Source organism: Macaca nemestrina, chromosome 9 (genome assembly GCF_043159975.1).
Source record: "Macaca nemestrina isolate mMacNem1 chromosome 9, mMacNem.hap1, whole genome shotgun sequence".
Taxonomy (NCBI): Eukaryota; Metazoa; Chordata; class Mammalia; order Primates; family Cercopithecidae; genus Macaca; species Macaca nemestrina.
In genome coordinates, this window is record NC_092133.1 from 2,578,767 (window position 1) to 2,594,919 (window position 16,153).

A 16,153-nucleotide genomic window follows, 5' to 3' on the forward strand; every position below is an offset into this window, starting at 1 on the left:
ACGATGCCACAAACTGTTTGAGAGCTTCTACGAGCAAACTCTCCGATGTCTCCAAGGCAGGCAAACTGCTGCACATTGCACTGCGGGATTGGGAAACATTCCCCGAGACCCTGTGGAATCCTCACACAGCTTCCGCCAGGCTCCCCTGGGGGGTTGCAGGGATCCGGAAGACTTGACCTTGAGCACTAGAGCCTTCTCACTGTGAAAGCTGCGGCTTTCTTCTCCAGCGATATTGTGTTACCATGAGCAAGGCTTCGTGGGATCCAGCAAATCAGAACGGTTCCCTGGCTGCTGCACTCCCCTCCCAGTCGTGGGTCTTTGCCGATGAATCGTGGATAGGTAGGGGAGTCTGTTGGTTGCTGTGTGATCACACCTGAAAGCACACTATCCCTGCGGCAGTAGAGGTTCGGCACAGGAGCAGAACGAGGGAGCTTGGTCCACATGGGAGGGCGGACCCCACGCAGGACGAGGACTTAGCGGGTCCTCGTGGGTTTCTGAGCGTGGAGCAGCTAAGCCCGGGGCACTTGCAGATGAGGGAATGAATGGGGGGTGCTGGGGATGGGAGGTAAGGGCGGCTGTGGTCAGAGGGAGTGGCAGGGTGTAGGGCCACGGGCTTGAGGAAAGGTAGGTGAGGACTTGGGCCTGGGATCACAGAGGAAGGACAGCCAAGGTCCCACGGGACCTACAGGCCTTCCTGGTCTGCACAGTGACTGGTGCCACTACGGCGGAGGTGCAGTGTGGGTTCCTGGCCATGTCATCTTTAACTGGCAAGCATGAGGGCAAGAGGGAAATATCCAAGGAGCCCCAGGGGGCGCCTCCTGTGTTACAAGAGGAGCGAACACCTGCGAGTGGACGGAGAAGCTTCACGCTGGGAGCACACTGCTTGAATCAGATCTAGGCTTTGCCTGCTGGGACCTGTGCAGTATCATAGAAGGATGGAGAGGTAGCTGATGCTTCACTGCATGTCTCGTTTCATGTTTAGTCTAACCTCAGCCCCACCTGAATGGAGAGAGAGCCTAGGCTTGTTTGAGCAGCTGTTGGAATACGGATGTATTGGCAGACCGCCATCAGACCTCAGAGAGTGGGTTGGCACATATCCTTAAAAGTGGAGGCACCCTCGACAGTGCAGAGTGAGGGGGTCACTCCAGATCTCAACTTCTCCCGTGGCCGTGTGCTCTGTCAAGGAGGGCTTTGTGTGCCTCGTGATGTGACATCCTCACTCATGTCAGCATGATGCACACAGGCCTGGGAACAGCACTCTCTCCTCACACTGCAACCTGCGTCTAGGAAAAGCTCTCTCCACTGTGGGGTGGGGTTGGGGGGTGGGTCTATGCCTATTTCACTTGATTAGCTGAATTATCTGCTGCTGTCTTGCTTATAGAGATTTGCTAGCAGTCAGCCTTTCCCCGGAGTCAGCCAGGGTCTCACGGAGACACACTGGGAGCTCCAGGGACAGGAGTGGGGCTCTGTCATCTGTCTCATTTTCCCTCACCCATTTGAAACAACCCATGCTTAGAAAGGGTGTCTTCGCCCAGACAGAGAATGTCTCAGACACTGTGGCCGCCTTGAACTTTCTAAGAAGACCACAGGGGGTCTCAGCAGGAGCTTGGCAGAGTCCCCAGGACTAAGGAGGCATTGGGGAGAGGCCCCAGTGACAGCTTCTACCAGAAGCACAACAGCCCATCCCTGCCCAAACAGATGAGCTCCTTGGTCTTCATCTCAGCTACGGAACGCTTAGACTGAGAGGTCAAGCCCACAGTGCTCTGTAAGGCTCTGGCACATGGCTGGCAGGGCACAGTGTAGTTTGCCTGTTTGCCCTGAGCTGACAGAAACAGCCCTTTCCCCAGGACGCACTGCCCCTTTTCTTGCTGAGGCCCCCAACCGCGAGTGAGAACCTGCCTGCCCCGCAGAAGGTCATCTTGGCCGAGTGTAAAGCAGGAAAAGGTCTTGTGCTTGGGGTTTGGGGCTGCAGTGGAAGTAGGTTGGAAGGATGGTGGGCAGGGGTCAGGTCTTAGAAGGCCAGTTCACGGTCACCTGGGGGACCCCACCGGCACTGTCAGTTGAACTGGTGGCGGGGTTAGCAGGCACGGCAGCGGAGGAAGTTCCGATGGCTCCAGATGACTCTCCTCCCTCTCATGGCCAAGCCCAGAGCTTGCTGCCCGTGTCTCAGGGAGTCTCCTTCTGTCTGTCCCGTGACCGCGCATCCTCTTTGCAATGGTCCACTTGGCAGTCAGAGACCAGGCCACCTTCAGCCAGGCAGGGGTGGTGGTCCAGGCTGCCAGCTCAGGCCAGATCCCAGAATTAGCTCCGCTGTCTACGTAAGTATAGACCTCAACCTTCTCCTAAGGAAACCTGGCTTCTAGAAGGTTCCACATAGGTGGACCAGCCAAGCAGACTGGGCTAAAGTATTCTCAGAAAGAGTTCCTCTTGCATATCACAGAGCCATCTGGGGGCAGCTGGAATTGGGATGATAAGGAGGTAAGGAGTTTTGGAATCCACTCAACACATCTGCAACAAAAATCAAATTAGTCTTACTCTTGGTTAACTTTTTCATGTAGTTATTAAATACATTTTGAATAAAACTGGGGCTGAGAAATGGAGTGTTTGAGAAGACAGCAGAGTGAATAAGACCCTCCATCTCCCGTGTGCAGTTACAGGGAAGAAACTCACTTTCAAAGGTGAAACTCCTCCAGCATTTTTCTGATTTGCGTCTGCTCTGGGGAAAGCATCTTAGAAAGCAATGAGGTGGTAGAAACTGGTTTAAAAGTGATGAGAGCAGAGGGTGATGTTTCTCCAGTTCCCTGCAGGAGCTGATGCCCCCTGCTAGAGCTCAGTGAATCTATACGGAATGCCAGCAGTAGATGGGCGGCATCCTTAGCTATTCTTAACTATGTGGGATTCTCTCTGCTCTTCTCACTGCCGAGAAGTGGCCAGACGCAGGGCCTCCTTGAAGGCATTAATGTAATGCTAAGCTCTTGAGAAATGGAAAATTAACACCCTGACCGGAATAAAAATGAAGGGCCATCTACCCACTCTTGTCTAACGGCCTGGGCCAGTTTAACCATTAAAATTGGTGTCGAAGTTCATAGTAACTTCTGTAGCCAACTCTGCTATCTGAAAACCTATTCCGCATTCTCCTGCTGGGTAGTTTCAAGGATACCATGTCCCTGGCATGGTATTTTAAGGAGGATAAAGGAAATGAAGACCATGCATTTACTTTCATACAAGGTGAAATCCGATCCTCCTCTAGAGAAGGTGTCATGGTAATAGTTGCAATGGAATTTGAATTACTTTTTTTTCAAATCTTCTTTAAACGTTCAGGCGTGTTAACAGTAGAATAGCATTATATTAGTCTCCTTAGGAATTTCTATATCTTCTTTTTTTGCGATTTGGCTTTAGACACAAATAGTAATTTTGAGGGAATTAAACCACTCCCACTTACTGGCAATAAAAAGGTTTTTAGAGAGTTGATGACATGGGAAAATTTCAATAGTAATTGCTCGACAAAGTGTAAAATCCATAGCTTTTGGGTTAAATGACAATAAATGTCAAAAACTATGATTAATCAGCATCTTAAAATTATTTAAAAGACTATAGATTTACAAGTAGTTAGCTATTTTTTGTAAAAATTAAAAACTATATATTAAATATTGGTTTTAACATTATATTATTTCCTAAAAAATGCAGATTGCTACACTGCAGGTCTTATGTCATGGTCTGTTAATAGCACAGATCAAAGTTCTTTCTAAGATGGCTTGGAAAGATATGAAAGTGCACTTTAGGAAGCTGACAGTGTCAGAAGGCGCCACTTTCTAGCAAAGCTGATTCACATTTTATCCTAAGAGGCAAAAGTCATTGAAAGGTAAGAAGTACGGGGCACATTATCAAAGTGGGTATGGTGCATTCCTCTGATGTTAGTAAATGTGTCCAGTCCAAAAGCCAGCGGCTGATTCTGCATTTCTGCCTTGGAGAGGTAAGAGCTGCGGCAGACACCATCCTAGAAATGTGATTTGTGAACTGTTGTAGGTGTGAGCATCTTTCAAAGGGCTGTTTTGTATTTTCAAATCCCGGGGATACGCTTTGGTTCTCCTGATTTTACGCTAATGACTTGTCCTTAATTCTGACTTCATTTTATATTTCAGTACCTGTGGGTAACATCTTTTTGTATTAGTTCATAATTATTTATTGGGCATGATATTTAAAAATTGTTTATCTGGATTTTCTAAATACAGGTATTGAGCATGTTTGACTTTTGAAAAACTAGTATCAAAATCATGTTCTGAGATGAAGTTGGTAGAACTTTTCCAAAAAGAAAGGAAAAGTTTCCCAAGGCATCATACATTTGGATGGTGTTCACGAAGAAAAAGGTTATTAGAAATTATGGTGATTAAGAGAGATGCAGGGCTCGGTCACATCAGACTGAGTCAGTTTCTCCGGTGCACGTCCCCTGACTTGCGGTTGCACTCGCTAGGCTGAGGGACATCGCGTCGGTCTTCCTTGACTGAGTAGTACTTAAGAGAAACCAAATGTCACTTCAGCCCTTTTGCATAATTGAGTCTTTTATTATGTCAGAGAAGGGACAGGAGGTGTCACTTGTCGAGGAAGGGACTCTAATGTTGAAGTAAATGTCAGTGTGGTTTAGTGAGGGAGGAGGAGTTGGCGGGGAAGCTGCCATTTAGCTCACATTTGAGAGGTCTGGAGGGAGCAGCTCATGGAGTGGGGGGTGGGCCATGGGCAGTGCCACCTCCAGTTCCCTCTGGGCTGATTTTCCCTGGTCCTCAGGCTACCTTGCTTTCATCCCCAGGCAGCCACCGACTCCCGGACGTGCTGTCAGCCCGCTGCCTCTATGGGGCAGGTAGCAGTTTTATCCATCTTCGACTGGCGACTGGTGGGGAGATCAGAAATCGGATGAGTCCCTGGGTTTAAAGAAAGCTGGGACTCTGCTGGGTGCAAGAGCAGGGTGACACCCCTTTCCAGCTCCATAAAGACCGGCTCTCTTGGCAGCCCCCAGCCCGGGTAGAGCCCAGCTCTCGGCAGAAACCTGTGTTCTCAGAGGCTGTCTGGGCCAGAGGCTGCCCTCCCGGCAAGACTCCGGGGGTTTGCGTCTGCGCTGCAAGGCTGGACAGAGCTGGCAGGGCCCCGAGTGGCCTCGGCTCAACATGACTATGGAATAATGGTCTTTCCCTGTGGCTCATTATTTAACAATGACAAAATCCGTTTATGTGAAATAACTAAAGATGGATTGGTAAAATCTTTTAAGAGTTATGCCAAGAAGTTAACAGTGATGCCTTTAGGAGCACAGACACCTAAGCCCAGGGCAAGGGGAATTTTGTTTTCAGCCAAGAGGCCACCGTTGTTGGTGCAGTGCAGGGACGTCCTCACCCAGCTTGTCCGCCGTCTCACTTCCAGCCTCTCTCTGGTGCTATTTCCTGGTGTCTTTTTACCTCAAAGGAGGAAGTAGGGAAGCCTGTGCTCTTGGGAGGCTGAGGTCGTGTCCCCAGGCTCCTGGACTCACCGTGCCGCAGGCACCAGCGCCTGGAGCACCTTCTGTCTAGAACGTCACAAGCCGGATCAACTTTCGAGAAAGGATAGCGAGAGGACCCATGGCCTGAAGCGGAGAGGCCACATGGTCACTTGGCAGGTGCCCGGCCCAGGCTGCCCCTGCGGCCCCAGAACAGCACATCTGTGCATGTTCGTGTCCTTGTCTTGCATATCTGTACCTTCTTCTCAAATTAAGGGTTGGTGGTGGTGGGAACCACGACCAGACACGGCTGGGCTGGAGAACCTACTCAGGAGGGAAGAAAGGCGGGAGGGAGGTCTCCACACACTCCTCCTGAAGTCCTTATAAGCCCCAGTTCCTCACGCAGCTGCCAGGTGGATGGGCCCGGGCCACTCAGTCCTGCCCAGGTCAGGCCCTTCCCAGATACAAAACCCCAGAAAAGGTGGGGAGGGACTAGGAGAGGGAGAGAAGATGGCAAAGGGCACTGGGCACAGCCCTTTCATTCTGAGAGCTCAGCCCTGTGTGTGTGGCTCTGTCCATCCCCAAGGATGCTCCTGGCACAGGGCACTCAGGGATGAAAGATAGATGGAGACAGGGAGAGCCTCTGTGGAGCGGGGGACTGGGAGGGATGCAGTCCCTCCCCACCAGCCAGCTGATTTTGAAGCTTGGGGTCCTGCTATTTGCAGGATGAGTGTGGGAATCCTTTCATATGACAAAGCAACAACCTCAGTGTTCGTTCAGTGAAACCCAGGTCTTCAGATATTGCGGCTGCTTGGTGTGGATGTACTGAACCAGACTTAAATAACTCTGATGCACTAACTATATCCTCTGGGATATGGGGACAGTTAGAGAGAAAAGGGAATATGGCAGGTATCCAGAAATTATAAAGTGTGATTAAAGGAGGGGAACACATGCATATTACTTAGAATGGGCATAAAATGGTACATAAAATCAATTCCGCCTGTTACAGCTGGCTCTGTCTAGTGGAAGCCAACCGTAACGAGTGGATGGGTGGATTTCTCCGGGGGAACTGCGTTTATTTACCAGCTACCCGCTCTGGTTCAACTCCATGCATTTCCCCAGGGCTCAGGAGCTGGGCTCTTTGTGGCCTGGATATAAATGGGTGGCGTGTTAGTTGCCATCGCTCGGCCTCCTCCTGGGTGTAATCTCTTACCAAGTCCTAATTAGCTCCACTCCTCGCTGGGAATTGGGAGCTGTTTCCTCACACTTTGGGGCATTCCAGGATGCTGTGCTAGCTGCTCCCAGCATGGGGATGCACCTTGGGCATCTCTGCATCTGAGAACCAGGGACCTAGAGTCAGTGCATCCCTAGGCACTGCACTTACAACAAATGCTGGCCTAGGATCTGGGGAAAATTTGGCTGAATAAATATAAGTCCCCAAATGTAAAGCTCTTTCTTAAGTTAACAGCAAAGCTGGAGGCCAGCTGGGAAAATCCCTCAGAAAGTCGATGAGAAAATGATGAGGCCCAGTGGATAGGGCTGCCTGGAGCATTCCACCAGGACTCTGGAACACAGGTTTCTAGGGTCTCAGTGCATTTGATTCTCTAGGGAATGAGCACATGGGGCTTAGGGTGAGTGGCCCAGCAGAGGAGCAAGGGAATCCAGCTTCCTCACACTGCCCTGGCCTTTGGTGAATGTGCTTTGGTTTTCTGTGGAAAGTAGGACATCCGGGGAAATTCAGGTGGGTCCTGCTGCCCTGACTGGAGATGAGTCTAAGCCAGGCAGCCCTGTCCTTTCCTCCCTCTGCTAGAAGAGGCCAAACACCTAGCATCCTCATACACCACTCAGCCTAGTGTCTGGGAGTCTTCAGTGGGACTCTCAACTCTGCTGCACCTCTTCCCAGGCCCACTAACACTGACGCCTGCCCAGGACCCCTTAATGAATTCACCCGCCCAGACCCACTGATATGGTTTGGCTCTGTGTCCCCTCCCAAATCTCACCTCGAATTGTAATCTCCGTAATCCCCATGTATCAAGGGCAGGAGCAGGTGGAGGTAATTGAATCACGGGGGCAGTTTCCCCCATGCTGTTCTCATGATAGCGAGTGAGTTCTCATGAGATCTGATGGTTTTATAAGCATCTGACATTTCCTTTGCTGGCATTCATTCTCTCTCCTGCCACCCTGTGAAGAGGTGCCTTCTGCCATGATTGTAAGTTTCCTGAGGCCTCCCCAGCCATGTGGAACTGTGAATCAATTAAACCTCTTTTCATTATAAATTACCCAGTCTCAGGTATTTCCTTATAGCATTGTGAGAATAGACTAATACAGTAAATTCTTACCAGGAATGGGGTGCTGCTATAAGGATACCTTAAAATGTGGAAGCAACTTTGGAAATGGGTAACAGAAGAGGCTGGAACAGTTTGGAGGGCCCAGAAGAAGACAGCAAAATGTGGAAAAGTTTGAAACTTCCTAGCGACTTGGAGGACTCAGAAGACTGGATGATGTGGGAAAGTTTGGAATTTCCTAGACTTGTTGAAGGGCTTTGACCAAAACATCGATAGTGATATAGATAATGAAGTCCAGGCTGAGGTGGTCACAGATGGAGATGAGGAACTTGTTGGGAACTGGAGTAGAGGTCACTATTTCTATGCTTTAGCAGAGACTGGCAGCTCTTTGCCCCTGTCCTAGAGTCTGTGGAACTTTGAACTTGAGAGAGATGATTTAGGGTATCTGGTGGAAGAAATTTCTAAGTGGCAAAGCAGTCAAGAGGAGGAAGAGCATAACAGTTTGGAAAATTTGCAGCCTGACCATGTGATAGAAAAGAAAAACTCATTTTCTGGGGAGAAATTCAAGCCAGCTGCAGAAATTTGCATAAATAACAAGGAACCAAATGTTAATCATCAAGACAATGGGAAGACTGTCTCCAGGGTATGTCAGAGACCTTCATGGCAACTCCTGCCATTACAGGCCTGGAGGGCGCTAGGAGGGTCCACCTGCTCTGTGCAGCCTTGGAACAAGGTGCCATGCTTCCTAGCTGCTTCAGCATCAGCCATGGCTAAAAGGGGCAAAGGTATATCTGAGGCCATTGCTTCTGAAGGTGCAAGCCCCAAGCCTTGGTGGCTTTCACGTGTTGAGCCTGTGGGTACACAGAAGTCGAGAATTGAGGTTTGGGAACCTCCACCTAGATTTCAGAAGAAGTATGGAAATGCCTGGATGTCCGGGCAGAAATTTGCTGCAGGTGCAGAGCCCTCATGGAGAACCTCTGTTAGGGCAGTGAAGAAGGGAAATGTGGGGTCATAGCCCCCACACAGAGTCCCTACTGGGGCACTGCCTAGTGGAGCTGTGAGAAGAGGACCACTGTCCTCCAGAACCAAGAATGGTAGATTCACCTACAGCTTGCACCATGCACCTGGAAAAGCCACAATTACTCAACACCAGACCGTGAAAACAACCAGGAAGGGGGCTGTACCCTGCAAAGCCATAGGGGAAGACCTACACAAGGCTGTGGGAGCATGTCTCTTGCATCAGCATGACTTGGATGTGAGATGTGGAGTCAAATTATATCATTTTGGAACTTTAAGGCTTAATGTCTGCCCTATTGGATTTTGGACTTGTGTGGGGCCTATAGCCTCTTTGTTTTAGCCAATGTCTCCCATTTAGTATGGGAGAATTTATCTAATGCCTGTACCCCCATTTGTATCTTGGAAGTAACTAACTTTCTTTTGATTTTACAGTCTCATAGGTGGAAGGGATATGCTTTGTCTCAGATGAGACTTTGGAGTTGGACTTCTGGTTTAATGCTGGAATTAATTAAGACTTTGGAGGACTGTTGGAAAGGCATGATTGGTTTTGAAATGTGAAAAGGACATGAGATTTGGGAGAGACCAGTGGTAGAATGATATGGTTTGGCTCTGTGTCCCCACCCAAATCTCACCTCATCATAATCCCCATAATCCCCACATGTCAAGTGTGGGACCAGGTGGAGGTAATTGAATCATGGAAGTGGTTTCCCCCATGATGTTCTTGTGATAGTGAGTGAGTTCTCATGAGATCTGATGGTTTTATAAGTGTCTGGAACTTCCCCTGCTGGCACTCATTCTCTCTCCTGCTGCCCTGTGAAGAGGTGTCTTCCGCCATGATTGTAAGTTTCCTGAGGCCTCCCTAGCCATGAGGAACTATGAATCAGTTAAACCTCTTTTCTTTATAAATTACCCAGTCTCAGGTATATCCTTATAGCAATGTTAGAATGGACTCATACAGCCATTGACCTGCCCTCAGCCTAGTGCAGGGTAACAGGAGATCCACATGTGCTATCAGGGCCCAAAGTTGAAGTCCTGTTTCCCTTAAACTCTGCAGTGGGCAGAACAGAGCTCTTACTGGTCCCTGCCATGCAATGGGTCATCCTCTCACCTCTTTCAGCTTCTTCTTCCCCCTGTCCTCTGGCCCTCATCAGGACTCACCCCAGGTGTTCAGGAAAGCTGGTGAGTTCCCAGGTTAGGAAAGCTCCCCAAGCCAGTGGGAGGGTTGGGATTGGATGAGGCTACTCAGCCAGTCTGAGCCTGTGTCCCAACACCTCTGGCTTCCGGATAATTCTCCCATGGCCCTGTTGCTTGTGGAATGCAGTATGAATGCCTGACATTGCACCTAGCAGCTCTTAGTGAACTGGAGATGCCTCAGTGAGCATCTGGCCCTTGGCTGAGCATCCCCACACTTCAGTGACTCTAGAGGAGCACACAGATCCCCCCAGCTCTGGGTGAGGCTGTTGGAGGCTGGGGTGCTATGCCCAGATCACTGGTGTGCATAGAACCGTGGGGGCAGGATGGCCTCCTGCCGGAAACATGGTGGTCAACAGGTCTCTCTGCTGTACCCACGTCACAGTGAGTTGTTCTGTGTTCTCCAGGTGAGGTCAGGCTCCTGAGGAGACCTTCGTGGGTCTACACAACAGGTTTTAAGTCTTAAGTGGCTAGCGAGGATCACAGAGAGCCAAGGATGCTTCTAGGATTTGCCACTGAGGCCAGTTGCAGCAAAACATCATGAAAAAACGTTCCAAGCAATACTGTTAGAAATGGGCCCTCTTGCTGCCAGGAGCTTCAGGCTTGGAGCTGCCTTTCCAGCCACTGTCCAGTCATGGAAGCTTCTGAAGCCCATGTGGGGCCAGAGCTGGGCTTGCTCTGGTCCTGACACACCGGGCATGAGACATACAGCATGAGGAGGTGGGCTCAGGGTTTCCTCACTCCCTACATTCCTGCTGGCAATAGGGTCCCATCAATGACTCTAACTGCATTCCTTGCAAGGGGGGTACTGGGAGACAGAGCCCAGTGTCACACTAGTAAAACCATCCACGTCCTAACCGTTCCTGAAGAGCCCAGGCCTCGCGGGGAGCTAATAACAGGCTCTGCATGTGGCCCACTCACTCACAGGTCCACCTGGGGAGGAGGCCATCACCAGGTCTGCGTCTGGAGGAAAGGAGTCAGTCCCTGCCCTGGGCTTATGTTCCCTTTTGGCCCACACTGTCTGCAGAGTTCATGCAGTAGCTGAATTGTGCATAATTTACAGCACCGTGTAATTACCTTCAGCTTTAGACTCAATAAAAACTTCTATGCTAGCCGGGTTCTGCACCATAAATGCATACCCACAGCCTCCCTGCAGGTCCCAGAGGTCAGATATCCCTGACCTGGGCTTCCTGGAACAAGGGTCTGCCTGATCTGAGAGCAGGAAAGGATCCAACTACCTGGGCATGGAGTCTGCTGCAGTTGGCCAGCCTCATCCTCCAGCCTCCAGCATGGGCCTGGGCAGCGCCCCATGGGCCCGTGAGCCTGCCTTCCCTGAGGGCAGGGCCTGGCATGGGAGTGTGATACTCTCTATCTTGGTCCATTTCCCTAGTGGGGTGGACTGTTCAGGTAAAGCAAATTCCCATTCTACTCCCCACCTGAAGCGCTGAGGGCGTAAGGCCACCAGCAAGGGGAGGCGACCTTCTCAGGGTCACCTGGTAGGTCAAGGGCAGAGTTAGAGCTGCAGAGTTTGCCAGGCAGAAGGGCAGGTCATATTCTCCCACATGAATGACCAGGCTGACTGTGGCCAAGGCCTCCAGGCACAACACTTGGGGTTCGGGTCAGGGCTCCCAGATGCTGGCACTCAGGACAGAGTGGCCCCGACAGGGAAGCCCATTGATTTGTCTCCCACAGACTCAGGGCTCCAGCGACACACATTGATTATCTTACAGTTGGGAGGGTCAGAAGTCTGACACAGGTCTCGCTGAGCTAAAGTCAGGGTGTGGGCAGGGCTGGATCCTTCTGGAGCCTCTGGAGAGGTCCATTTCCTGCCTTTTCCATCTTCCAGAGGCCCCTGCAACCCTGAGCTCGTGATTCCTTTCTTGAGCCTCAAGGCGAGTCATCTCCTGATCTCTCTCTCTCTCCGTGTGTGTGCACACGTGTGTCTCTGTGTGTGTGTCTACGTGTACATGTGTGTCTCTGTGTGTCTGTATGTGTGTGTGTCTCTGTGTGTCTGCATGTGTGTGTCTCTGTGCATGTGTATATGTGTGCATGTGCGTCCCTGTGTGTGTGTATATGTGTGCATGTGTCTCTGTGTGTCTGTGTGTATGTGCGTCCCGGTGTGTGTGTATATGTGTGCATGTGTGTCTGTGTGTCTGTGTGTGTATGTGTCTGTGTTTATGTGTGTATATCTGCATGTGTGTATGTGTATGTGTGCATGTGTGTCTCTGTATGTCTGTGTGTTGATGTGTGTGTCTCTGTATGTGTGTGTCTCTGTGTATATGTATATGTGTGCATGTGTGTCTCTGTGTGTCTGTTTGTGTGTATGTGTGTTTGTGTGTGTCTCTGTGAGTGTGTTTGTGTGAAACACCTCTGCCTCCATCTTCCTATCTCTTCCTCACTGATCTTCCCGCCTTCCTCTTAGAAGGACCCTTGTGATTACACTTGGGGCCACCTGAATGACCCAGGCTATTCCCCCACCTCAGGATCCTAATCCCATCTGCACAGACCTTTTGCCATGTAAGGTGATGCACACCTGTTCTGGGGATCGTGGACATCTTTGGGGCCATCATTTTGGCTCCCAAACTCATGAACATGGCTGGGCTGAGTAGTGGACCCGGCACATCTTCTCAGGGACATTTCTGGGGAGGGTCCTGGTCTGCCCAGGGTTGCCAACATGGAGGGCCCCAGGCCCTGAGCCCTATGCCTGGCCCATGGAACGTGCCTGGCTGAGTGAAGTGTGGAGTAATTTTCTCCACGCAGAACAGAGTGGCTTCTATTGACACGGATCCATAGCTCCTCCAGAACCTGTGCTAGGCTGGCCGGAGTGAGGCGTGAGTGGGCTACTGGGGACCCAGTCAGTGCCCAGCAGGTCGGGAGCCTCCCTCAGAGGGAAGTCAATAGCTAGAGGTGGGTACATGGGTGTTCTCACCCATTCATTCCCGCACATTTGAAAAGTCCCAGGAGGCCTGTGGAGCCAGAGGGACCTTCTGAGGTCACTGCAGGAAGCTGAGGCCCAGAGAGGGGAGGGAGCTTGCCCCAGGGGAACCTCCCGGGGGGTCCACACCTAGACCAGACCTTGGTGCCAGCACAGGCCTCAATCTCTACAGCACCCTGATACCACTTAGGGGATAAACCCAGAGCCCAAGCCGGCCTTGCTGGCCTTTATCTCATGGGGACAGTGCGGGGCCAGAGTGTCAGAGCGCAGAATCTTCCATGCACCTCCATGCCGCAGGCTCCGGGCCCCACATTCCTTAGGGAGGGACTTTTCTCCTTTCCTTCCCTCTCATTATTTTTCTTCCTTTCATTTTTTTTTTTATTATTATTATTATACTTTAAGTTGTAGGGTACATGTGCATAACGTGCAGGTTTGTTACATATGTATACTTGTGCCATGTTGCTGTGCTGCACCCATCAACTCGTCATTTACATCAGGTATAACTCCCAATGCAATCCCTCCCCCCGCCCCTCCCCATGATAGGCCCCGGTGTGTGATGTTCCCCTTCCTGAGTCCGAGTGATCTCATTGTTCAGTTCCCACCTATGAGTGAGAACATGCAGTGTTTGGTTTTCTGTTCTTGTGATAGTTTGCTAAGAATGATGGTTTCCAGCTGCATCCAAGTCCCTACAAAGGACTCAAACTCATCCTTTTTTATGGCTGCATAGTATTCCATGGTGTATATGTGCCACATTTTCTTAATCCAATCTGTCACTGATGGACATTTGGGTTGATTCCAAGTCTTTGCTATTGTGAATAGTGCTGCAATAAACATACGTGTGCATGTGTCTTTATAGCAGCATAATTTATAATCCTTTGGGTATATACCCAGTAATGGGATGGCTGGGTCATATGGTACATCTAGTTCTAGATCCTTGAGGAATCGCCATACTGTTTTCCATAATGGTTGAACTAGTTTACAATCCCACCAACAGTGTAAAAGTGTTCCTATTTCTCCACATCCTCTCCAGCACCTGTTGTTTCCTGACTTTTTAATGATTGCCATTCTAACTGGTGTGAGATGGTATCTCATTGTGGTTTTGATTTGCATTTCTCTGATGGCCAGTGATGATGAGCATTTTTTCATGTGTCTGTTGGCTGTATGAATGTCTTCTTTTGAGAAATGTCTGTTCATATCCTTTGCCCACTTTTTGATGGGGTTGTTTGTTTTTTTCTCTTGTAAATTTGTTTGAGTTCTTTGTAGGTTCTGGATGTTAGCCCCTTGTCAGATGAGTAGATTGCAAAAATTTTCTCCCATTCTGTAGGTTGCCTGTTCACTCTGATGGTAGTTTCTTTTGCTGTGCAGAAGCTCCTTTTTAATCTTTTCTGATAACTTTTCACAGATAAGGGGTTTAAAAATGGCACATGATTCCTTTTAGATATCTTCAATTTCCATCTATGAAAATACAAATCTTCATTATTTGCTCATCCACAAATGAGCAGGACACCGGGGCTGTGGTTGCTAATGAAAGCAGCCCTTTTAATGCTGCTGCTGTGGGAGGGTAATGAGCTGTGGCCGTGCGCATTGCTTCACGGCCATGCAGAGCTTGACTGGGGAAGTGTAGGGAGCCACTCTCCAAATTACTCCATTGCCGGAACCGGGGCCAGAGGTGCCCCAGAGTGCTCTGCATCTGAAATGGAATTTCACTGAGGCAGAGACAGCTGGTGGGCTGGAGAGAGCTCTGCCCGCATGTGACCTTCATGAGCTGCTTGGTTTCTCTGAATGTTGGTGTTCTTCCTGGTCTAAGGCTGGTGATGAGAATGTCTACCTGTTAATCAAATGAATCAGATCCATAAGGCCCCCTAAAAAGGCAGGCTTTGTCTTTAGCATTCATATTGTCTGTAAACAAGCTTCGCAAATGCGTGGATTGCAGTCCTGAGGGGCTTTTTCAGTGAGAGTTCATGCTAATGACTTTCTAATTCAGTGTCTCTGACAGCCACTGAGATGAGTTTTTCCACTCGAACAGGTGTGTGGTGTGGACGGGCGATGACCGAGTTTTCTTCTTCAACCCAACGATGCACCTGTCTGTCTGGGAGAAGCCCATGGACCTGAAGGACCGCGGAGACCTCAACAGGATCATTGAGGACCCGCCCCACAAACGCAAGCTGGAGGCACCAGCAAGTAAGTAAGCACTGGGTTATTTACATCTCCTTTGAAGTGTTTAAGCTGCTTATTTCTAATGAATGTAAAGTGAAAGCATGTTTCTTCTTGGTTATGTTGAAAATTGACTATTAAGGAATCAATCCTGTGCACGACTGCAGAGTTTAGTAATCAAGTTTTTATGGCACTTCCTGCAGAAACCTTGATCCTTCCAAGCGGTCAGCTCTGACTGTCTTTTTGCATCACGTAAGGTGATTAATGCAGAGAGAGCCATTCATTCCATCAGCCCCTTGAAGCTTCCATCCAGCATCACTGTTACCCGGCATTTTATTCTTGTTCCAAGTGTCTTATGAACGCCCCTTGAGAGACCAGATGTACACTGATGGGAGTGTATTTTCTTCCACCTTACATTCACTTTAGACCTTTGCACCACATCGATCTGCTGTTGTGTTTGGATGGATGCCTCAATTCGATAAAACCCTGGTCATGGACGGGGGAAGAGATTCTCTTCAGCCGTAGAGGAATGGGGTGCTTGGAGAGGCGGTTGTTTCTGACAATGCCTGTAAATCTTGTTTTGCCAAGAAACAGAGAGGAACTTTTAGCATTTTCACAAAGGATCTTTTCCGATTAGATCTAATACATATTTTATTAGCTGCTGCTCAGGGAAAGCCCTCCTCCCGCAGCATGTGGATTCAAACAGTCTTGACTCCACTGGAGATGTTTGAGAGCAGGAGCTCTCCGCCAACTTGAGAGGCAGAGACGCCTGGCTGCAAGGCCAGGCCGGTGGAATGGGAGCTTGGCTCTTTGTTTTAGTTTTGTGTGGAATTCTATTGGGTTCATAGTGGTATTGGGTTCATAGTGGCATTTTTAATTACACATCATTGAAGGCTAATACTAGATGACGGCAATTCACACTTCGTGTCAAATCCAGAGGTATTTGCCTGAAGCTTTAGAAGACAGTATTATAGAAGTTTTATCAGCATTTTTAACCATAGTAAGAGACATGGCGATAGTCTTTTAAGATTGAGAGATCTCACGTTTAAAATGTTTACTCCACTTAAAATAGTAACAGCGTTCTCCAGAGACTGAATCAGCATGTTGGGA

At 49.4% G+C, this 16,153-nt stretch overlaps 1 protein-coding gene across 1 annotated transcript in view; it reads left to right on the forward strand.

Moving 5' to 3' along the window:
• The window catches only part of LOC105470826 (transcription elongation regulator 1 like), a 232,771-nt gene that overhangs the window by 162,429 nt on the left and 54,189 nt on the right, over window positions 1–16,153 (forward strand). Inside the window, exon 7 of the mRNA XM_011723087.2 lies at window positions 14,916–15,070. Within this exon, the coding sequence (XP_011721389.1) occupies window positions 14,916–15,070 (155 nt within the window). The remainder of the gene's footprint in view (window positions 1–14,915; window positions 15,071–16,153) is intronic.